This window comes from Eulemur rufifrons, chromosome 21, assembly GCF_041146395.1.
Source record: "Eulemur rufifrons isolate Redbay chromosome 21, OSU_ERuf_1, whole genome shotgun sequence".
Taxonomy (NCBI): Eukaryota; Metazoa; Chordata; class Mammalia; order Primates; family Lemuridae; genus Eulemur; species Eulemur rufifrons.
In genome coordinates, this window is record NC_091003.1 from 8,246,365 (window position 1) to 8,270,941 (window position 24,577).

The 24,577-nt window shown below is 49.9% G+C and overlaps 1 protein-coding gene across 1 annotated transcript; it reads left to right on the top strand.

Moving 5' to 3' along the window:
• Positions 1–745: 745 nt before the first annotated feature.
• Positions 746–24,267, top strand: OAS3 (2'-5'-oligoadenylate synthetase 3). Its single transcript, XM_069497076.1, has 16 exons — positions 746–947; positions 3,775–4,057; positions 5,363–5,556; positions 7,119–7,339; positions 8,679–8,832; positions 9,276–9,620; positions 10,712–10,994; positions 14,250–14,425; positions 15,203–15,453; positions 15,839–15,983; positions 16,759–16,932; positions 18,266–18,551; positions 19,613–19,788; positions 20,133–20,371; positions 21,508–21,655; positions 21,857–24,267. The coding sequence occupies exons 1-16, from the start codon at positions 771–773 to the stop codon at positions 21,866–21,868; spliced, it is 3,264 nt and encodes a 1,087-aa protein (XP_069353177.1). The 5' UTR covers positions 746–770; the 3' UTR covers positions 21,869–24,267.
• Positions 24,268–24,577: the final 310 nt, after the last annotated feature.

Genomic DNA, 24,577 nt, shown 5'->3' on the forward strand with positions numbered 1-24,577 from the left:
CCTTGGTTCATCTTTTACCCACATCTCTAAAAAAATTCTACAACTTTCCTGTCTAACACAGTAGCCACTCGCCACGTGTGGCTATTGAGTGCTTGAAACACCTAGTACAAATCTAGATGTTCTGTGAGTGTAAAATACATACTGGGTTTCAAAGACTTAGTAAAAAAAAAAAAAAAAATTAAAAAAGTCAAAATCTTGACAACTGATGATTTTTTAAATTGTGTATGGAAATGACAATTTTTTGCTATATGGAGTTAAATCAAAATGAACAGGTCCGTCTTTGGACGCGGGCCACCCTGGGCCGATGCGGGCCACCCTGGGCCGCTGCTGGTCCCTGAAGGGCTGCCAGCGGGAGGCTCCGCACGGTCCCCCAGCGGCTGGGCCGCAAGGCCTTCCCTGAAGGGGCCGCGGCGAAGCGTCCTCACGTCTGCGGCGGTGCACACGCTCCCTCCGGGCCACTCCGTCGAGTTCTGACCACTTTTTCACATAAAACCTGCACGTTTCTGGAATGCTCGGAGGACCGCACCCAGTGCCCACCCGAGACCAGAAAGTGGGTGCGAACACCCAGAGCTGCCGGACAGAAATGAAACCGAAAGCGGGGAAGGGGGGGTGTGGCGGAAGGGAGGCCGGGTCAGCAGCGCCTGTCCCCTCCCCTCGCCCCCGGGGCCAGCGAGCGGGGCGTGTCGCTGACAGCCCCGCAGGAAAACGAAACCCCGGGCGCGCATCGGACCGAGCGCGCCCGGCCTCCTGTCGCCCCGCGCGGGACAGGCATGGACGTGTACCGCACCCCCGCCGCCGCGCTGGACAGGCTGGTGGCCCGCAGCCTGCAGCTGCCCGGGGACTTCGCGGAGGCCGCGCGGCGCGCCCTGGGCGCCCTGGACACCGCCCTGAGGGAGCGCAGGGGCCGCCCGGGCGCCGCGCCGCCGCGGGTGCTGAAAACCGCCAAGGTGAGGGCCCTGGGGAGGGCGGGATGGGGCGGACCTCGGGGTCTTCGTCTGTCAAGAGGGACAATCCTCCCAGGGCGCTTGCGCCTCGCAGAGCCGGGCGATGAGGGTGGCTTTATCAGCTTGTGTCCTGCTCATTCATTTCTTCAACAAACACTACGTGCCAGCGCTGCGCTAAGCCCCCTGGAAACACGCTGCTCACAGCAGTCCTGCCAGGTAGGTGCTCCTAACCCCCACTTGACACATGGGGAAACTGAGGCACGGAGGAGTAGAAGTAAGTGTCCGAGCCTGTAAGAGGCCCAGCCAGGATTCAAATCCAGGTAGGCTGATTCCTGCGTCTGTGCTCTTAAAGCTGCTTCTCATTCATTCATTCACTCCCTCATTCGTTCACGCAGTCATTCAAACGGGCCGTGGGCCTCACAGTGCACCAGACCCTACGGATACAGAAATAATGCCGCTCTGTGATAGCCAGAATAGCACAATTTACTGAGAATTTACCAAGGAACAGTGAACATGAGCTCATTAAATAAGTACGAGCTCATTTAATCCTCAGTGAGGTAGGGATTATTGTCCCTGTTTTATAGATGGGGAAACTGAGGCCAGCATGGTTAAGCCACTGCACACCTAAGCACTGTGCCACACTGCCACTGTGACCTCAGGATGCTCACGGACTCTGGGAGGGACAGGCGGGAGCTCTCATGCCCTCAGGGTAAACTCAGGGGTGCCAGGGTCATCGAGAGAATCCGGGTGCCATAGAGCAGATTTGGAAGGGGTGAAGACACAGAGGGAGAGATGGCCTCAGTGAACCTAGTGGCCTCTAGTGGCCCTAGGGCTGAATCTTACCCTGGGAGGTGGGGAAGAGGAGGAGAGACCTGTAGCCTAGGAGATATGATATCCTGTTTCTGCCTCTGAGATGGACAGGAGGGATTTCTACGGAGCAAGAGTTTAAGGATCTCTAAAGCCCTGGCATCCTTAGCTCCCCTAGGAAACCTGGAACACATCTCGTGGTTGGATTTGGCTTATGGCCTCCTGATTGCTTGAGACGCTGAAAGAGAAAGTGGCAAGTGGGGAGAACCGTGGGCTTTATTTCCTGAGCCCACACTACAGTCTAGAGCAGCCATTGCCCACTGAACAGGCCCCTCGGAGGAATGGCAGCTTCCAGGGCTACAGTGGGATGAACGAGATGAACCTGGGCCTTCTGGTGGGACAAACCAGAAAGCAAAGAATAGGGCCACAAACCTCTGGCACCTGTCACAATAACCCCGCCAGAGCCAATAAGGACTCCCCTTCCCCGTCATCACCACCAAAAATGTCCCCAGACATTGCCAAATGTCCCATGGGGACACAGTTGCCTACAGTTGAGAATCGCTATTTTAGACGTGCCCGTGGAAGTGTATGTGGGTGAAATGACACATCGGCTGGGATTTCCTTTAAAATCACACAAAAAAGAAAAAGGAGGTAGAACAGATGGGCAAATGAGGCAAAAGCCTTCTTTAAAATCTTCTCCACTTTTGCATAGGTTTGAAAACCTTTATCATACAGATAATTATTTTTTTTTTGAGACAGAGTCTCTCTCTGTTGCCCAGGCTAGAGTGAATGCCGTGGCGTCAGCCTAGCTCACAGCAACCTCAAACTCCTGAGCTCAAGCGATCCTCCTGTCTCAGCCTCCCGAGTAGCTGGGACTACAGGCATGTGCCACCATGCCCGGCTAATTTTTTCTATATATATTTTTAGCTGTCCATATAATTTCTTTCTATTTTTAGTAGAGATGGGGTCTCGCTCTTGCTCAGGCTGGTCTCGAACTCCTGAGCTCAAACGATCCACCCACCTCGGCCTCCCAGAGTGCTAGGATTACAGGCGTGAGCCACCGCGCCCGGCCCATACAGATAATTTTTAAGTAAATTAATGAGTGGTTGGGAGGAAAAAAGGGTGTTTGGAGCCTGACCCCGGGGCTGAAGTCATGGCCCAGCCTCGCCTGGTGGGGGCGGGGCTCATGAGCGAGTGACAAGCTCCCTGCGTTTTCGTTTCCTCTGCAAAGCGAGTGCAATAATAGTTATCTTCCTTCCGGGGTGTTAGGAAGGTTAAATGAGATAGATGATTGTGCACAAAACATGTAGGAGAGGCCTAGTTTGTCATGTTCCTCCGTGCCTGTTCCTGCTCGGCCGGGGGCTGGAAGTACAGGGACTGGCATAATCATTACGATAATTAGGGGTCCCAGTTTCAGGCAAGACTTGCTCCCGGAAGGCTCGATCCTGGTTCTTGCGGTTTCCAGGCTGTGTAACTCACTTCACCGCTCTGAGCCTCACTCCCCCAGATCTGTAATTACACCATATGTAACCACATCAGGGTGGCTGTGTGTTGGATGTGAGATCACAGATACCAAGCACAGAGCAGAAGCTCCAACAACGTTTGGGTGTTTCCTTCCCAAATCCTCAGGCTGGAAGCTTTGCAAAAAGAAACGCTGGTGAGAAAGGTCTCAGAAATTCTGTGACTCTTACCAGTTTTGTGCTCATCCTGAGCAAAGATCGCAAACGTGCGTTCTGCAAACCAGGATTCGTTTTTACCTTCAGTTTTGATTTTTTTTTTTTAAAGTTAGTTGCCAACATTTAAAAATCATAGATTTACATATTAAAATTGCTTCTCTTGAAAACTCCGATGTGGCTGCCCAGGGCCCACATTCCTGCCTGGCTTCGGTGCCTAGAGCTGTGTGGCCACAGTCTGTCCCCAGCCCACTTGCCTCACTCGATTGCCTGCCAGCCCCTGTGGGCACTAGAATTGGAGAGTATGGAATTCTGAGCTTTTGGGGGATTTTTTGTTTTTTTCTTCGTAGGGAGGCTCCTCTGGCCGGGGCACAGCCCTCAGGGGTGGCTGTGACTGTGAACTTGTCATCTTCCTCGACTGCTTCAAGAGCTATGAGGACCTGGGGACCCACCGTGCAGAGATCCTCAAGGACATGCGGGTGCTGCTAGAATCCTGGTGGCGGGACCCAGGCCCTGGTCTGAGCCTTGAGTTTCCTGAGCAGGGCGTGTCCGGGGCCCTGCGGTTCCGACTGACATCTTCAGACCTGGAAAACCGGATGGATGTTAGCCTGGTGCCTGCTTTCGACGTCCTGGGTGAGCGGGTCCTACCCCATTCCAGGGTTGTGGGCCGGGTCACTGGGAACAAGATGGGGCTTCCAGTTCTAGCGCTGCCACCAACTTGCTGTGTGACTTCTGTCCCTCTCTGGGCCTCAGTTTCTTGGCTAAACATTGGGCTTGGCCCAAAGACCAAGACGGCCTAGTTCCTCCCGGATCTGTGATCCTGGTGTCGAAGTACTTGGCCCTGACCCAAGCATCTCGGGGTTTCCTTCAGCCACTCCTAGAGTGGTACCTACTCAAATACCCCAAAGGCAAAAGCAAGTGGACATGAGGCCAGCAGCAGGGGTCTGGGGACCAGACCAGAATGCTGCAAAATCTTGTATTTTATTTTGAAAACATTAATGTGATTTTTGCATTTTCCTTCCTGATTGACCTATGCTTGATTTAATATAAAAAATACACCTCTGTGTCTTCATCTAGAAAATGGCGATAATAATAGTGTTGGGGATGATAGTAATCTATCTTATAGCATTGTTGGAAGAATTAAATGTGCAACATGTAATGAACTTAAATGCATGCCTAGCATGTGATAAGGGTTGCATGAGTGTTTGCTATTAATATTTCTATTATTGTTTTTCTATTATTATTGTTTACCTTGATACTCTGGGGGATAACTTTATCCTCTGGGCAAAGAGCCACATTCCCCCATGCCTAGTATACTCACTCACTGGGTACACATTTATTAATCATAATAGTTACTACTTATTAAATGCTTAAATATTCCAAGAACTTGACATGTTTTATCTCATTGGTTCTTTATAACAAACCTATGAGGTCTGTACTGTTTAGTTTAAAATTGGTTTAGTTTTACCAATGAGGAAACTGAGGCACAGAGACATACAGTAACTCACCCAAAGCCACACAGCAAGTAAGTGGTGACAACAACCTCCGGAATCATGGAGAGTGTTTGTTTTTCCCAAGCCACGCCCATCGGAGTGGTGGAGGAAAAGGCACACACTGTGAAGTCAGCAGGCTCTGAGTTCGAATCCTGGCTGCCTCACTTGCCAGCTCTGTAACCTTGGGCAAAACGTGGAATTTCTCTGTGCCTCAGCTTCCTCAGCTGTAAAATGGGATGAAGAATTGTACTTGCCTTACAGGGTTTTTTGGGGACACAATGAAGGGATTGTCCCAGTCCCCCAAATCGCATGTTGCCAGTTGTTCCCCCCTGCTCCAAATTCTTCCCACCCTCTCCCAGTGCCCCAAGCTAAGCTCAGCACCAGCACCGCCCTCCGTCCTGTGTCCCCAGCAGCCTTCCTAACTCACATTTCTTCACACCAACAGGGCAGCTCACCTCCAGCGTCAAACCCAAGCCCCAGGTCTACTCTACTCTCCTCAACAGCGGCTGCCAGGCGGGTGAGCACGCGGCCTGCTTTGCGGAGCTGCGGAGGAACTTCGTGAACACCCGCCCAGCCAAGCTGAAGAACCTGATCCTGCTCGTGAAGCACTGGTACCGCCAGGTGAAGCCTCTTGGGAGGGTCCTTACTCCAGGCAAGACACTGACTTGTGATTTTCATAATAATAATGAAAGCATTTTCTTATGTTTAGTGGCCATGCATGTTCTCTTTCTGGGTATTACTTGTTCATATCCTTGGCCCATTATTTTCTTTGAGGTTAGCTGTCTTCTTGTTGAGTTGTTGACGTTCTTTATATATTGTGGATGCTAATTCTTAATTAGTTAGTACAATGCAAATGTATTCTTCCACTCTGTGGCTTGTGCTTTTGCTTTCTTTAAAGGTCATTTGCCCCTGAAAATATTTGAATTTTAATGTAATTACAGACTTTAATCGTTTTTTGGATGATTTGTTCTTTGTGTGTCTTAAGAAGTCTTTCCCTATTTTTCTAAAATTATCCTCCCATATTTTTTTCCATCATATTGACTTTCATATTTGGGGCTTTGACCTACCTGAAATATCTTACATATGGTGGAGGTAATGTGCAGTTTGCATCCCTCCGGCCCCAGCCCCGGGAATGCCCCCCTGCACTGTTCATGCTTGTTGACAGGCTCCTATACTGGGGGAGGTGTGTCCAGCCTGTGCCCAGAGATGAAAAAACAGGCCTCCCCAAGATTTGGGGACACATGGTTTGGTCCTTCCATTGGACCACTCACCATAAGCAGGTCTGGGTATGAGGAGGTTCTGGATTCCAATTCTGGTGCAGCCACCTTCTTGCTCTGTGACTCTGGGCAAGTTCCTAGCCTTCTCTGGGCCTTTGTTTCCTCCACTTGCACATAAAGGGGTATGAGTCTGTAAGTCTTTCTCTGGTTCTTCCCAAATAAACAGGATCTCCAGGGGCAGAGAATACTAATAGCCTGGTACTTATTAAAAGGGCAAACTCTGGAGCCAGCCCGCCTGGGTGTTAGAAATATTCTATCTTGATCTGGGTGGGGAGGTGCACATGTGCACCCAGGCTTGTTTCAGAGGGAGTGTGGGGCTGCTGGGTGCCTTTGGCCAGGGGGTCACCTTCTGGCAACCTGAAATGTCCCCTCCTGAGTTGCCCAGGAGCCTGGGATTGTTGCCATGACGTGGAGTCATCCCTGCCTGGCGTGTGGAGACCTCAGGTACATGGTGCAGAGACAGAAATCACGTGTGTGGGGATAGGGGGACAGGAGACAGGAGGGACAGGCAAAGCCCTGATCTGCTGCCCCGCCCCACTCCAGCGGTGGCAGGACGATGACCTGGTGCCTTCCCCTTGGGTACCAAGCTACCCATCTTCTCCAGTCAGCCACCCAGCTGGGACCCCTGATCTGCTCCGCCTTTTTCTAGGGGATAGGTAGCAGTTTGAGACTACCTGCTGGCTTCTCTCTGACTGCCCCCTGCTTCCCGGGGACTTGGAACCCTTCCCTCTCCCTCCCGCCATCATAGGAGCCAGCCACTTTGCTGAGGTCACTAGCAGTGAGGGCAGATGGGCTTGGAACCCAGCGTCTTGTCCAGGCTCAGCGCGCAGGGTCCGCAGCCTGGTTCCACGGAGAGCTAGCGCTCCTCCCTCCCCTTTGTCCTGAGCGCTCTGCCCCGCCCTCTCACAGGTGTGCCCAGCAGAGAGGAAGGAGACACTGCCCCCGGCCTATGCCCTGGAGCTGCTGACCATCTTCGCCTGGGAGCAGGGCTGCGGGAAGGACGCCTTCAGCCTGGCCCAAGGCCTCCGGACTGTCCTGGGCCTGATCCAACAGTACCAGCACCTGTGTGTCTTCTGGACCACCAACTATGGCTTCGAGGACCCTGCTGTTGGGCGGTTCTTGCGGCGGCAGCTTGAGAGACCCAGGTACCTCCTAACACCCCACTACCGGCTCTCCTGCCCCAGGCCATGGGGAGATAATTAACAGTGATAAAACAGGTCACATCTACCCAGGGCTTGGGTGTGGACCAAAGCAAAATGCCACAAGTGCGCTTTCCAATTCGGTGGCTCCAGCCCCAGATAAACATTAGAATCACCTGTGAGAGTTTTTAAACACATACTGGTGCCAGATGGGGCACGGTGGCTCACGCCTGTAATCCCAGCATTCTGGGAGGCCAAGGTGGGAGGATCACTTGAGGTAAGGAGTTCGAGACCAGCCTGAGCAAGAGAGAGATGCTCCCCCCCCCCACCCCGCCCATCTCTATTAAAAAAAAATAGAAAAATTAGCTGGGCATGGTGGTACGTGCTATAATCCCAGCTACTCTGGAGGCCGAAGCAGGAGGATCGCTTGAGCCCAGGAGTTTGAGGTTGCTGTGAGCTATGATGATGCCACTGCACTCTAGCTGGGGCAACAGAGTGAGACCCTATGTCACAAAAACAAAAACCAAAAAATATACTGGTGCTTGGCCCCACATATTTTGTGCATGAACATTTTACTGACGTACAACATGCACTTCTACAGTGCATATTTTGATAACTGTCTACAAAGGGCACATACCTGTGAAACCACCACCCAGATCAAGATAGAATATTTCCAGCACCCAGTGAGCCCTTCCCAGTGACACCCCCAAAATAACCCCACGTTTGCTTTTTATCCAGTTTTTCCTGCTCTTAAATCTTATTTAAGTGGAATTGAACAGCATATACTTTTGTGTCTGGTGTCTCCTTCTCAACATTAAATCTTTGAAGTCCACCCATATAGTTGTGGTTCATTCTGTTTCTTTGCTGTGTAGTATTCCATTGTGTAAATTTATCACAGTATGTTTTCCATTCTACTGATGATGGACATTTGAGTTATTTTCAGTTTAGAGCTATTGCCAATCGGGCTGTTATAAACAGTCTTGCACATGTTTTTCAGTGCATTTGCATATCTGTTGGGTATATACCTAGGAGTGAAATTGCTAAGTCGCAGGGTATAGCTCAGAGTCCCTGGGGTGGATCCTGGTGTCTTGTGATTACAATGTGCAGACAGGGTTGAGGACCGTTGCACCAAGTTAATCTCTGCAACAGCCCATCAAAGCAGGCATTGCTGTTTTCCTCGTTTTGCAAATGAGGAAACCGAGGCTCAGAGAAAGTAGAGCATCTGCTCAGGCCAGACAGCTGGAAAGTAGCAGAGTTGGGATTGGAGCCGGGTCTGCTCGACTCCAAACCACCTGATCTTGACCTTCTTGCTAACCAGAAGCTTCTTGTCTCTCTGGAATTGCAGGCCTGTGATCCTGGACCCGTCTGACCCCACATGGGACGTGGGGAATGGGGCAGCCTGGCACTGGGATAGGCTAGCCCAGGAGGCAGGGTCCTGCTACGACCAGCCGTGCTTTCTGCAGGCAGCTGGGGTCCCTGTGCAGCCCTGGGAGGGGCCGGTGAGTGAGGGGTTCCCCAGAACCCCTGGGTTTTGTGCTTAATTTATGTGTTCAGTGTTTCCGGAGCATCTACTATGTGCCCAGGGCCATGCGGTATGGAACAGAGTTGAAAAAGCGGGGACAGCCAACATGGAGAACAGTCTAACGACCAGGCTGCAACTGCCTGGGTGAAGGAGCACCTTTGTGTTTCTGCAGCTCTAGCCTGCTTGCCAAGTTTCCCCCCACTGCAAGGGGCCCCTTTCTGCAGTTTATCCCCCAGAAAGGCACCTTTTCAAATCTGCACAAAGATGTCATGAGGGCTAGCCACGGCCCTCCCATCCTCCTGTCTGAGCCTCAGTCGCCCTGTTTGTACAAAAGGGCGGGGGGAGGTGGGGAGAGAAGGAGTTGGGAGGATGTAGAAACCTGTGCACTGAGGTGATGCAGCTCCTTCAATGACCTTCCAGGGCCTTCCACGTGCTGGGTGCTCAGGTTTGGGCCACCCCATCCAGCGAGACCCTAACCAGGGGACCCCTGAAGACAGCAAGAGCCTCAATACTATGCACCTAAGGGAAGGGAGCAAACCACCCTCATGCCCAGCTCCTGGCCCCTCGCAGAGAGCCAGCGTCACCCCGTCTATGTTGGGGACAACCTCAGATCTGTCTCAGATCCCCACCAAAGAGCTGGACCGCTTCATCCAGGACCACCTGAAGCCAAGCCCCCAGTTCCAGGAGCAGGTGAAAAGGGCCATCAATGTCATCTTGCGCTGCCTCCATGAGAACGGTGTCCGCAAGGTCTCAAGAGTCAGCAAGGTGAGTCGGGCCCGTGGAGACATGGATGGGACCCTGTAAGGGACCACAGTGGGGAGGGGGAAGGAGTCACAGCACCATAGCTGAATCTGGGCAGGGGACCTGGACAGCCATGGAAAGGTGATTCACCATCTTAAATAAAATATATTTAAGTGCCATTAAATTTTTTTAATGATGTGGTTTTTAAACCACTATTACAATAATCAGATCACTTCCCTCCTCTGCTCAAAATCCTCCATGGTTTCACTGAGTGCAGAGGCCTCAGTGCCTGTAGGATCCGGCCACCCTGGCCTCCTGCTGCACTGAGCTCACCAGCTCTTCCTGGACTGCTCTTCTCCATCCACTCGGCTCTCTCTCTGCCCTTTTTGGGCCCTCAATCCAGTGTTCCCTTCCACTGAAGCCTGACCACACAATTTAAAAAATGTGTGATCTCACACTCCCAGTCCCCCTGTTTGCCTACACACAGCACTTAGCACTTTCTCCGGCGCTATTGTTTACCAACCCCCTCCCTCTCCCTCCCTAGCTAGAATGTGAGTTCCAGGGGAGCAGAATTCCTTTTTCCACTCACACATATTCTAGTACATGTAAGTGCTCACTAAATATTTGTCGCAGGCAGGCAGGAAAGAAGGAAGGAAGGAAAGGAGGGAGGGAAGGAGGGGGTAGTGGGGGGAGGAACTGATTGAAGTAGGCCTACAGAGCACATCTGCAGGCCCCATTGGGACCTGGGATCCCAATTTGCAGCCGCTGGTCCAGATGTGCAGTCCGGCGGTGCAGCAGATGTTTGGCTAAAATGTCTGGTCACTGCGCCTGCTCCGCCCGACCCTGCTTACCTGTTGCTGCGTATCGGTCTGACTTTGCTCAGGCTCCATGGGGCAGAAGGCAGGTGCAGGTGGACACGGCTTGACCCCTTGCCAGGCTTCTGAGATTCAGAGGTCACAGGGCTCGTGCAGTCTGCCTCTTTTGTCGTGGTGCCCTGGATCTGAAATCAGCGAGAGAGCAGTTTCCAGGCTGCAGGTGGGGTGCTGTCGATGGGCTCATAGTCTGACTCCTGGGCTCCTACAGGGTCACTGTCTGAGCTGCTCTTCCCTCCACAGGGGGGCTCATTCGGCCGGGGCACGGACCTAAAGGGCAGCTGTGATGTCGAACTCATCATCTTCCTCACCTGCTTCACCGACTACGAGGGCCAGGGGACCCTCAGTGCAGAGATCCTTGGTGAGATTCGGGCACAGCTGGAATCCTGTTGCCGGCTCCAGCTCCCAGCCCTGAGCCTGAGATTTCCTGAGCAGAGTGCACCTGAGGCCTTGCGGTTCCAGCTAGTGTCTACGGCCCTGGAAAGCCAGATGGAAGTTAGCTTGCTGCCCGCCTTTGATGCCGTGGGTAAGGGGTGCCCGGCCTGTTCCTTGGGGAGTGATAAGGACCCCAGGGGACCAGGAAGCATCTAGAGGGGTGGGAGGGCTCCTGCCATCCTCTGCCATCCTCTTTGTGATCCTAAGTCCCTATGTGACCAAGCACTGAAAACTACTTTGAAACATCTAAAGCAATCATCACTATCAAATCCTATAACTATTTAGTACTTTTAACTTTACAAAGACTTTAATTATGAAATGTTTCAAACATACAGAAAACTACAGATGTTACACACCCATGTACCCTAATTAAGATTTAACAAATGTTAACAGTTTAACATATCTGCTTAGTTTGGGGGTTTGTTGTTTTTGTTCTTTTTTTAGAAATTTCATGTTATAATTTTCTTCCTTATTTTAAGGAGTTTACTTTGCGATTCATTTTTTAATTTTTGAAGGTGATACTTAGCTTAGTAATTGCCAATTAGTAAATGCAATTAAGACTATAAATCTCCCTTGCACTACCACATCATATGTGGCAAATGTTTAGTTATGTATAATTTTTACTATCATTCAGGTCTACATATTTTACAGTTTTAACTATGACATTATAATTTGTTCTTTTATCCATGAATATTTGGAAGTGGGTTTCCAAATGAATGTTTTGAGGTTTTGTTCACTTGTTTGCTTTCAGCATTTACTTTTTTTATTATTGTTGTCAGAAAATATACTTTATGTGATATGAATTCTTTGGAATTTTTTGGCACTTCCTAGGTTGCCCATGGTTGAAAAGAACACATGCTTTCCATTGTTGAATGCAGGCTTCTATATAGCTCCTTTAGATCTAGCTTCTGATTTTTGCTCAGATCTAAATTATTAATTTTTCATTTGGCCTAATAATTTCTGAATGGGATATCTTAAAATCTCCTATGAATGGAGATTTTTCCATTTCTCCTTGTTATTCTGGAAAGTTTTGCTGTTAATATTTTAAGGCTATATTATTGGGAATATGTAAGTGCATAATTATTATATTTTATTGGATTGTTCCTTTTATCATTAAGCAATAATGCTCATTATTTTTAAAAAAAAATTCTATTTGTCTTGTAGTCCTTCGTCTGATTTAATAAAGCTGTAATAGTCTTTTGTTAGTGTTTTCCTGGTATACTTTTTCCATCCTTTATTTTCAAGGAAGGGTTATTATATGTAATCGTACATTTTATAAGTAGCATAAAGCTAAAAGACAAAAAGGAAACAAACAACAATATAACGATTTTCAAGAGTTTAATAATGTATTGGACCCCAAATGCCAGACACTAATAATAGAGAAGATTATTTCTTTTGGTTTGGTTTTTTTTTTTTGGCCTATGCAAATTAAAATTAGGACCATAATTTATAATGTTTTTCACCAGCACTTCTTGATTTCCAATTTTTCCTTCTGGATTTATCTTCTTTCCTACAGAAATATATCTTTTAGCACTTTTTCAGAAAGGGTTTATGAGTGATAAATTTTCTCAGACTTTGTCTAAAGTCCTTTCTGTTTCACTGTCATGCTTGAATGAGTGTTCGACACTTGTTTTCCCTCTTCTGTCTTCTGGCCTCTGTTGTTGCTGAGGAGAAGTCTGCTCTCTGTTATTTTTTTTGTAAATGATCTGTTTTTTTGTTTGTGTATGTGGCTTTTTTGAATGTTCATTTGTTTTAATTTCCCTTTTGGTAGCTCTTAAGACTTCCTCTTGGCTCATAGTATTCTTCAGTTTCTCTTTGACATATTATCTGTGTATGGATTTCTTTTTCTTTATCCTGTTTGGAATGTGTTGTGCTTCCTGAATCTGAGAACTCAATTCTTCCTTTAGTTTTGGGAAAATGTCTTCCAATATCTTTTTGAATATTGCCTCTCCCCTATTTTCTTTGTTCTCCATTTCTGGAACTCCTGTTAGATGGCTTCTCACTCCATCCTCCATATTTTCCTCTCTTTCATTTTTCCCATCTCTTTATGTCTCAGGGCTTCCTGTTTCTCAGTCGCTCAGATCTATCTTCCAGTTTACTCTCTTTAAATGTGTTTAATCTGCTGTTTAATTTTTTTTTATTTTCGATGACTTTATTTTTTGCTTCTACAAGTTCTATTTGGCTCTGTCTCAAATCAACCTGTTATTTGCTTATTGGCTTCAATTCTTTGTGGTCTCCATTTCTTTTATGTCTTTATTAATTTTAAACATGCTTATTTTAATCTCTCAGATTGCCCTATAATCTCAAATTCTTGAAATGTTAATTTTCCTATTTGTTGTGTCACCTGACTCTCCCTCATGGTGGATCATTTCCTCATGTGGTTTGTAATTTTTTTAGCATGAGCTCATCTTTGGGGTATGTGGAGCTTTATTGTCTTTCCTTTTCCTGTAGAAGTTCCTTGTGCTCTGGGTTGGAGAAATCTCCCTCAGGGGACCAAGCTTTCATTTTGCTTCTAGCTGAGCTCCAGGAGTTTCACTAATTCCCAGGCCAGCTTATACATTAATTTAACAGCCTGGGATTTCTTCACCATGCAGATGCTATAAGATTGAGCTTCACACTCACTTCTAGCATAGGGTTGGGGTCTCAGTTTCTCATGGGAGATATTCTTTTCCTCCCCACCCATACCTCTAGCGGCAAGCTTCCTTGAAGCCTCTCTCTGCCGGTGGGTGACCTTTTTAGCCACATTTCTAGGAGAAAGCATTTATTCCATAGGCCAGCCTTGTGAAAGTGGGGGGTGGGACTCAATTCCAGCATTCTCTCTACGCCTTGGTTTTTTTCTTCTGTGAGATGACAACGTTAATAATAGCAATAGTTAATGCTTATTGAGCACGTGATGTATTCACGTGATGTGAATAAGCACTGTTCTAAGCACTTTACGTGTAAGATTTCATTCTTACAATAGCCTTATCAGGGTGGGTGCTATTTATGATGCCCTTCTTTACAGATGAAGAAACTAGATCCCAAGAGGCAATATCACACTACTTGGCTATGAACCCAGTTCTCTCTGTCTCCCAATTCTCATTCTTAACCACTGTGCTACCTAGCTTTTCTGGGATCAAGATTATTTACCTTGCAAAGTTATTGGGTGGATTAACAAAAATGATTGAAAAGCACACAGTACATAATTAATGCTTAAAAATGATAGTTCTGATTGTTATTAAATGTTATAGTGTATCACTGATTGCAACGTAATGTGATTCATGTTAAAAGACTGGTGAATGGATGGGTTGGTAAATGCTGCCTTCAACTAGAGTCACACACTCAAGACTGTTTCAAACTTCCACAGGGCAGCTCAGCTCTGGCGCCAAACCTGACCCCCAGGTCTACTCGACACTCCTCAACAGTGGCTGCCAGGAAGGTGAGTGTGCGGCCTGCTTCGCGGAGTTGCGGAGGAACTTCGTGAACACCCGCCCAGTCAAGCTGAAGAACCTGATTCTGCTCGTGAAGCATTGGTACCACCAGGTAAGTACCCCGCGGCTCCTCCAGGGAAGCAGGTACTACCATGGCAACTGCCTCAGCCAATCAGCTTCTCCTCTACACCGACATCTCCCCTCCCTTGCTTCTTATTGGCTATCCAAAGCGGAAGTACCCCCTCCTCCATAATCCATTTCCTGTCCGCAGATCTGGAAGCCGATGGAAGACAGAATCTCTTCTCCACCAAGTCCTAAGTCCTCATTTCTTGTGGCTGGAGTTCACTGTCCCTCTCTAGCCCCCCTGTTTCTCTCTTTCCACACGGCTCTTGTGTTCTCTATTTTTTTCCACCTCCAAGCATTTGCTTATACTGTTCCCACCACCACATCTTTGCAAGTCGTGCTAAGCGTCCTTGGGAGCTCCCTTACTAAGCACTTCCCTGAATGCCAACTTGCATCCAAGCACTCACTTATTCAGCAAACATCTATTGAGCACCCACTGTTGCTAACTGTCGTGGTGGGTGTTGGGATGCCAGGGTGGATACATTCCGGCCCCCTTCCTGTACATCCACTCCTTGAGAGGAGACAGCAGGCAAAGGCCACGTCTGAGCTCTCAGTCTCCCTGTATGACCTTGAACAAGTCACTGCCTTCCTCTAGACCTCAGTTTACTCACCTATGTATAAAATAAGAAGCATGAGCTAGGCCGTCTCTAAGTTTCTGTTCTTTCTGTTTTACGTAGTCCCCTCCTTCCCCAAGTGCTCCGGGCCATGCCTCGTGCACAGCAGGTGCTCACACCCCCTGATCTTTTGTTGGTCTTGGGTGACATAGGTTGCGGCTCAGAACAAAGGAAAACGGCCAGCCCGTGCTTCTCTGCCCCCAGTCTATGCCCTGGAGCTCCTGACCATCTTTGCCTGGGAGCAGGGCTGTGGGAAGGACCGTTTCGACATGGCCGAAGGCCTCCGGACTGTCCTCGGGCTTGTCCAACAGTATCAGCAACTCTGTGTCTACTGGACAGTCAACTATAGCATTGAGGACCCAGCTCTGAGAACGCACCTTCTTGGCCAACTTCGGAAACCCAGGTACAGACCTACTTCCCCTCACCTGTCTTCGTTACCCACCTCCTCACCCTGGAGTCAGTCACCCAGGAGGGGTCCAAGGCGGGGTTTGGGTCGGCAACCCTGCCCTTCACTCTGTTTCCCCTGGACTCCTTGTTGAGGAAGTGTGAACACAAGGAGCCCCAAAGGAAACCAGGGCCAGTTTTATTAGCATGATAAAATACTAATTCTCAATGTAAGAGCCACCTAATAGCTTTCTGACTGATGCAGCCAATTGGGACCCTTTCTGTACTTGGGCAAGACTGGGTCAATCCTGAGGTCCTGACACTCTTCCCCCAGCCCTCCCACCACCTGCTCCTTCACTGACCCCCACCTTCCCCACCTACGTGCCCACCTGCTCTGCCTCCAGGCCCCTGATCCTGGACCCTGCCGACCCCACCTGGAATGTGGGCCAGGGTAGCTGGGAGCTGCTGGCCCAGGAAGCAGCAGCGCTGAGGACACAGGCCTGCTGTACGAGTAGAGATGGGACACCTGTGCAACCCTGGGATGTGATGGTAAGAGGCAGGGCCCTGGGGTGGTGGGCACTACCAGTGCCCCCCTTGTAGGCCCCCTAACCTGCTGATGCATGTACCCCTGGCTGCCAGGAGCCTTGGCTCTGCCGGCCGACAGCTGCCCCCTTCGCTGGCGACCTGCCCTCCATGAGAGGCACAGATTACTCCATCCCAGCCAGTGCCTGAGTGACACAGGGATACCAAAGGCCCACCTTGTCTCAAGGCAGGACCAACTCTGTGACGCAACTCATGCATCAGGGCTTTCTGTAGGAGCAGGCAAAGGCTTGCCTCCAGCTGAGCCCCCAGCCTTGCTGAGCTCCTGCCCCACTGTCTCCTGCTGTCCTCGTTCCTCTTCTCCTGTGAGAGTGCCCCGAGTAATCACGTGCACAAGAATCCCACCACAGGCTCTGCTTCTAGGGAAACCGATCTAAGACATAAGCCACTTGCAGATCCCGAAGGGATATGATTTTATCACGTTTGCTATTTTGCAGCAGGGTCTCATAACCAGTGCTTAACACTCAAGACGGTCCAGTGAGATGTGGGCCTCATGATTGCACCTATTTAAAGATGGGGAAACTGAGGCTATGCGGGGGTGGTGGAACCAAAACTTGAACTCGGGTCTTTCTGATGCTACCTCAGGACTTGCCAACCAGCTGAGAAGGAAAAGGAAACATGGGAGATAGTGGGAGCCTTGTCCTCAGAGATTTCGAGGGACAGGGCTTGGGTGTTCCTTGGGAGTCCTGTCTCAAGCTGGCCCCACCCTGGATTCTCTCTGCAGCCGGCACTCCTTTACCAAACCCCAGCCGGGGACCTTGACAAGTTCATCAGTGAATTTCTCCAGCCCAACCGCCAGTTCCTGGCGCAGGTGAACAAGGCCGTGGAGACCATCTGCTCATTCCTGAGGGAAAACTGCTTCCGGAATTCTCCCATCAAAGTGATTAAGGTGGTCAAGGTGAGTCCCTGGAGAGCTTTAGGCAAGCAGTGTCCTTTAGGCTGGTGATCTCTCCCAGGCCAGGGCCAGGCCTGACCCAATCCTTGTGGCCCTTGCAGCAACCAGCACAAAGCCAGGCATAGAGAAAAAGCCAGAAAGTGGTCCTGGGTGGGTGGCAGAGGGAGGGTGCAGGTATGTCCAACAAGTCTATTTTGGTTTTAGTGACACTCAACTCCAAAGAGGCAGCAAAGGAATATATTGATATAACTGGGAAGCCCTGGATTAGATCTGTTTTCAGGCATAGCCAGATCTAGGAGCCAGTGACATCAAGACTCAACTTTTCTTTCCTTTCCTTGGTCCTGCTTTTTATGTCTTGGACAGTCTCTTACCATAAGGTGGTCCTTGGCAGTGCTAAGCTTCCAGAAAGGGGAATTTTCTTTTCTCAAAATTCAAATAAAAGTCTTAGAATCGAGTCTCATTGGCCTGGCTTGGGTAACATACCTCCCTGCAAACCAGTCACTGGGGCTAGGGAGACATCATGTTCTGAGTGGCCAAGCCAGGGCGATATGGCAAAGTGAGCCCCACCTAGACTTCACAGGTGGAGTATGGGGGAGGGGTGGTCCCTCCAAAGAAAAGCAGGATGCTGATCCCAGGTGGAAAGGATGCCGGGGGTATACAAGAAGTCACATCATCCACTGCACTAGGTACAGCCTCAGTCCACAACTGGAGAGACACAGGTGACACCCAGGTCAGCTCCAGAAAGAGTGTTAGTACGGAGTCAGCCAGGGAAAAGGCTGAGGGCTGCTGATTGCTGTGTGACCCCAGGGAAATACTTTCCCCTCTCTGATCCTCGCCTTCCTCATCCATAACACTTGTGGAGGGTGACTTGGCTCATTGGTTCTCAAACCTACCTTCACAGGCTTCCCCCTGGAATCACAGAGGTCTTTAAAAGATATAGTGATGCCCAAGCCCCATCCTAAGCAAAATTAAATCACAGTCTCAGGGGACAGGAGACAGCCATCAGTCATTTGTACAAGCTCTCCAAATGAAGACAGGCTTGAGAGCCACATGCCTCAAAACAAAACAAATAAACAAAACTCTCAAATCCACACACCCCTCCCCCACCCCAAAGCATGACGGAATGAAAACTTTTGCATTTGTTGAAGGGTTTAAATTTACCTCTTGCACATTTCTTTTTCTTACAACCCTGCCATATTGAAGACGTAAGACAAAGAGGTTAGGTGACTTGCCCAAGGTCACACAGCATGTTTCCTAACTCAGAATCCAGAGTCCACAGGCAGGAAGATGCCAAGCCACACTTCAAAGGTCAAGCCACCTGCCATGTCCTCCCCAGGGTGGCTCTTTAGCCAAAGGCACAGCTCTGCAAGGCCGCTCAGACGCCGACCTAGTGGTGTTCCTCAGCTGCTTCAGCCAGTTCACCGAGCAGGGGAACATGCGGGCTGAGATCATCTCAGAGATCCGAGCCCAGCTGGAGGCATGCCAGCGGGAGCAACAGTTCGAGGTCAAGTTCGAGGTCTCCAAATGGGAGAATCCCCGAGTGCTGAGCTTCTCACTGACATCCCAGACGATGCTGGACCAGAGTGTGGACTTCGACGTGCTGCCAGCCTTTGACGCCCTAGGTAAGAGCCCAGGCATAGGCTTGAGAATGGGGAGAGCAGAAGCAGGGTGGCCATGGACAGTTGTAGAGGTTGTGCAGTGCACAAGCAGGCCACATCTGTGCATATCACAGGCATTGCAGATGTGTATGTTTATCACAGCTTTTCTGCAAAGTGCCTGGAGAAAATGGTGCCTTTTTCTAATTCACACAAAGATGCTATATAGGCTAACAGTGACTCCAAGCTGCATCCTAGTCCCAGTAAAGCCACCAACATGCTGGATGGCCTTGAGCACAGGTTTTCCCCACCCTGAGCCCCAGTGCCTTTATCTGACAGTGAGGACACTGAAGTAGCTCGGCACTTCCTCAGCTTTGGGTGCCTTTGTGCAACCTCCTCCACCTGCCGCAAATCCATTCATGTAGTCCATTCAGTAAGTGAGTCCACTCTGTGGACTCTGTGTCCAGTGCTCCTCCAGGCACTAAGGATGAAGCCCGGAACAAAACAGACAAAACTTTCTTCCTATTTCCTCAGTTCTGAGATTGGCTAGGAGAGTTCGCAGAGTGAGAAAATTCCTCGTGTCTGGTTGTGTTTGGTTCCTGAGTTTTGGAGGGCAAATGGCAAGGGAGGGGTTCATGCGGGAATTTCTCTGAATCTATCGTCCCTCAGTTTGGGGAACGGGCGTTTGGATATTAAGGAATGAAACCAGAACGGTGACGTCGACTCCCTGCCACGCACGATTCTGTTACTGCAGGAGGCTTGACGACAGAGGCCTGCTCTGTCTCTGACGGGGAGAGAGCTGAGCAAGTGGCACAGCCGTGTTAAAGACACATTAGCTCCCAGCTGAGACTTTCTGCGTGGCAGCTTGAAAGGGAGCGGAAAAGGGAATACGATTCTCACTGGGGATTTCATGGGGTCATGCCACAACTATGTTCCACCTAAAAACACCCTGTGGCCTCCCAGGTGGGTCCCAGACCACCCTTAGGGAAATGTGCAAGGAGGTGATCTCAGAAGTTCCTCCCGAGTGGGCCCGCCAGGACTCTGTGGGACATGGAGATGGAGTGACGGTAACCGTCTGCCCGCTCCAGGTCAGCTGGTCTCCGGCTCTCAGCCCGGCCCCCAGGTCTATGCCAACCTCATCCGCAGCTACAGCAACACGGGCGAGTACTCTACCTGCTTCACCGAGCTGCAGCGGGACTTCATCGTCTCTCGCCCCACCAAGCTCAAGAGTCTGATCCGGCTGGTGAAGCTCTGGTACCGGCAGGTTCGGCACAGGCGTGGCCACCTGCCCCCGCAGCCGTGGGCTCTGCCCCTGGAGCACTTTCCTGGGAGGAGGCAGGGCCCAGCCCCGGCCAGGACCCTGGGTTGGTGGAGCAGAAAGAGAGTTATATCCTCGCTGTGGGACCTTAGTTTTCTTGTCTGTAAAATGGGGGTGATGTAACTATGTCCCAGGATTTGATGGGACAAATGCACGCATGGCAAGGCATCTGGCACATGTAGGTGCTCAATAGAAGCCTGGGGGTCAGTTGACCAACTCCAGAGGGGTCTCTCCTGCACCTCATCATGGCCAGTAGGGACCAACACATCTTCTTTCTCCTTGTTCCGCAGTGCAACAAGATGCCCAAGGGGAGAGGCTCCCTGCCCCCCCAGCACGGGCTGGAACTCCTGACGGTGTACGCCTGGGAGCAGGGTGGACGGGACTCCCAGTTCAACATGGCTGAGGGCTTCCGCACAGTCCTGGAGCTGATCACCCAGTACCGCCAGCTCTGTGTCTACTGGAGCATCAACTACAAGGCGCAGGATGAGATTGTCGGAGATTTCCTGAAACTGCAGCTTCAAAAACCCAGGTTCCGGTCCACCCGTAATGTCCCTGAGTCTCAGATCTGTGGTCACCCACTCTCTCACCTCCTCCTAGATCACAGAGCAGAGACAGGAAGACCCTTTTTCTAGAACTCAGTCCCTTTCTAGAAGTGATATTCTTCGTATCCGAGGGACAGGCAGTCAGTTTCCCGGTCACCTGTAAAGAGGGGTTGTCAGAAAAAAATACAAGACTCCAAGTTAAATTTGAGTTGCAGATAAACAGTAAACAACTTTTTAGTATAAGCATGCTTCATGCAACATTTGGGGCATAATTATGCTTGAAAAGTTATTCATTGTGTATCTGAAACTCAAATTTAACTGGGCATCCTGTATTTGACTTTGTTGAATCTGGCAATCCTACCTGTGAACCCATCAAGTGACATAAGCATGTCTCCTTCTTTGGGATGTTGCCTGCCTCTGAAATGGGTACAGAAGATGACAGAGATGCTTTTGCAAACTCACGATGCGTCTCCAGTCAGTGCGTGCTGGCTACTTAGAATGATGTGTTGAAAAGATTCTGAGGCTGTGATTTGGCTCAGCTGAAGAGAGTAGCCTGAGAAGTTAGTGGTGTGTACAGGTTGGGTGTCCCTAATCCGAAAGTCCAAAATCCAAAACGTCTTGAGTGCCAACAAGGTGCTCAAAGGTCATGCTTAACGGAAATGCTCACTGGAGCATTTCGGATTTCAGATTTTGGGATTAGGGATGCTCAACTGGTAAGTAATACAAACATGCCAAAATCCAAAAAAAATCTGCAATCTGAAACACTTCTGGTCCCAAGCACTCTGAATAAAAGATACTTGACCTGTACCATGGATGCAGGGAGAGTGGCGGAACCAGTGCTGTGATTGATTAACAATGCCTGCTTCATGTGCAGAAGGGGTGAGCAATAGCACTGAGATGGATTGGTAATGTCTGCCTGGGTGCATCATGGAGAAGTGGTCCACGTGTAGCTTATTTTCTATCCCTGCCCTAGAGTGTGTTTCTGGAGCTCTAAGGAGTCTCTGAGCCTTGTCTCTGGCCCTTGTATAGTGTAAGGTGTCAGAAGAGAATAGTCCAACCAATGCCCACAAGTGGACATCTAGATGTTGCCAGGAATAAGACTGACCCTGGGTGGGAATTGCAGGCCCATCATCCTGGATCCGGCTGACCCGACAGGCAACCTGGGCCACAATGCCCGCTGGGACCTGCTGGCCAAGGAAGCTGCAGCCTGCACATCTGCCCTGTGCTGCACAGGCAGGGATGGCACCCCCATCCAGCCATGGCCAGTGAAGGTGAGAGATCTGTGACTCGGAAGGGAGCGTCCTTTGCCGGGGGTAGTGTGGTCGGTGGGGGGCGGGGTGTGTGTGGCATGGCTCCTCCTAAAGTCATAGCCCCGGGTGTGCCCCTGTGCCTGCATTTCCCATCTGGCTGTGTGACGTCAGCTTCTGCAGGAAGGATGGGGGTAACAACGTCTTCTGTAATACCCTCCCCAGGCTGCTGTGTGAAGTCCAGGAAATCACTGGATGGACAGAAGATAGACACCAGCCCTCAGCATGAGGAGACTCAGGGTCCCCTGCCAGATGAGTGTGTGTGTGTCTCAGTGAATCCACTTTCCCTGCTCACACACTCTGCTGTCCCCTGTGGCCTGTGCACAGGGGTTAGACTCCATGGTTTGGGACCAGCCTGCATTTGCAGCTTCTCCATCACCCCATGACTTTGTCCTCATACCCACCAGGGCTGCATCCCACCCCTGCTGAAAAAGCCCCCCTCCTCCCTGACTTCCATCTGCCCATCCAAACAAGCTCACATTCTTCCTCCTGCTGCAACCCATCCCTACTTCCCAATGGCCTCACCTTCTTCCCAAACTCAAACGATTTTTACAGGGATGACATGGAGTTTCCATCTCATTTATCAGCCATAATCATTTGGTGCTGGCTGCCTGGAGCCCTATGTTCTGAAGAATTTTAAAGAATAGACACTTAGCTAAGAAGAGTGGCCTAATCAATTAGTGATGTCTGCCATGGAGGCAGTATAAGAACATGGTGGTACAGGTGCCATAATTGATTAGCAATGTCTGGCCTGGATGCCAAAAGGAGAAGGTGCTCACAAGGCCTACAGTGTGTGTCTGGGCTATTGAGAAGCTCTCTGAGCTCAGTTGCTAGCAGGAGAGCATGCCCATATCTGCTTGTTTTGTCTTCTACAGACACAGAGAGAGGGGGTGGGGAAAATGCATGCTATGGGGACCCTCTCAGGGTACCCCTAACTAGCTGTCTTTGCATCAGAGACCTCCTTTTCTTCGCCTTGCCTGCTGCACTTGTCCCCGTTTACACATCTCAATGCCATGGCTCAATTTGCCTTCCTGAATTTTTACTGGTTCCTATTTCCTCTCCAAAACCTGCTGGAATCCCACCAGTAGGATTCTATGTTCCTGGAGCCTAAAGCTGAGCCAATGTCCAACAATAGTGCTCAGCCCGTTTCCCTCTGCCCCCCAGAGCAAATCCACCAGGCCCATGCAGGAGGCACTCTTGACCTCAAGTCCAATGACAGTGTCCACACCAGTCAAGGCTCAGCCCAGAAAACAGGACGCACTCCAGAAATCTTAAGCACAGTGGGATCTCATCGAAATCACTGGACAGGCTGGACAAACAGAAGGCAGGGGCCACCACTGGACTACTGGTTTCAAGATTAGACCACGGTAGCCACATCAAGGTCATGGAGTTGCTGCTGCTGCTGCTGCTGGTACCACCGTCACTGCCTCACACGGACAAAGCTGGGGTCCAACAGGGCCGTGGACTCCTGCAGCCACAAACATCTATCAGGGCTTGTCAGCTGATGCCAGTGAGCCTTCCCTCATTGTCATCACTCTTGGAGAGGAGAGAGCTGAAGAGCAGCTCCTCTGCTCCACCTAGAGCCTGTTCTCTGCCCTCTCCAGTTCAGCCTACAGAGACAGAGTGGGTGAGGAATGAGAGGCCAAGACTTCCTACTACCTGTGCCATTTTGACAGCCTCCATCCCTGTCCCTGCTCTTGGTGCTGAACCAATGTTGAGGAAACTGAGGGTGTTAATAAAGTCTTCTTGGAATTGGACTCACCTTGCGGACTGGCTGGGAATCTGAGTCTAGAACTCTGAAGACCCAAAATTTCACCCCTTGAATTGGCCCTGGCTGCTGCCACACACATTTCCAAGAGCTCAGGGCAAGCGCTTATGGGCGGCAGAGACCTGCCCTGCCAAGTCATTCAGCAGCAGGGCGGCCCTGGCCTGGGCACCACAAGCCATCCGTGCTCCTCCTGGGTGGACCGGGTGGTGGGTTCCAATTCAGCACCTCCCATCCCCACCGCACAGACTCCGGGTCTCCCCTTTGAAATGGTTCCAAAATTAGGGTAATTGTGAGATGGTGGGAACCAGGTTGTCATTGGGACGGAGCAGAGAGGAGGTCTCACTGATCCCAGCGGGGGCGTATTTCATTCTAGTCCCTCCGTCTTGGACGATGGCCACTTTGGCGTTGGCATATTGACCCCGCAGTAACTTTGGGGGAGTTCCCAGTATGGCCACACCCTTGGACAGAAGGACTTGACCTCATAAAGATACCAGTCAGTTCTCCCTAAGTTGATTTGTATACTTAATGATCATCCTCAAAACACCCACATGCACTTTTGGTGTAGAAACAGACAAGTTGATAGTAAAGTTCTTATGGAAAAATACACCCATAAGAAAAGCTGGGAAAATAGAAAAAAAGGAGAGTTCTGAGGAAGAACCAGCGCTAGCTGATACCAAAGTGTACTATGAAGCCCCCAGTACTGAAACAGCAACAGACCGATGGAATTGGGTGGCTCTTGCCAGGACTCTGGAAAAAAATAACAAAAAACTAAATGTGATCGATCAGCAGTTGAAAGCTGAGCAGGAGAGTCAGAGAGCCTCGTTAGCCTGTAAAGAGGCTCACATCTTCTGTGGCTTGAAGACCAAGTCCAGAATTGGACTTAAGAAGTGCAAGATTCCAAAGAAAGTGTTGGGTGTTTTTTTTTAATTTTTAATTTCATTTTTAATTTTAAAAATTTTTGTATTGAGCTATATAATTCACATACCATCAATCTCACCCTTTCAAAGTGTACAATTCAGTGGTGAGAGTATGTTCACGAGGTTTGTATTTGAAATATTCATAAGACTTATATTCAGTGCATTCACAAGGTGAGTGATTCATTCATCACCCTAATTCCA

Coding starts and splice junctions, on each gene's coding strand:
- OAS3 (XM_069497076.1), top strand. CDS start 771: ATGGACGTGTACCGCACCCCCGCCGCCGCGCTGGACAGGCTGGTGGCC. Junction 19,789..20,132: donor TGAAGCTCTGGTACCGGCAG/GTTCGGCACAGG, acceptor CTTGTTCCGCAG/TGCAACAAGATGCCCAAGGG. Junction 20,372..21,507: donor CTGCAGCTTCAAAAACCCAG/GTTCCGGTCCAC, acceptor TGGGAATTGCAG/GCCCATCATCCTGGATCCGG.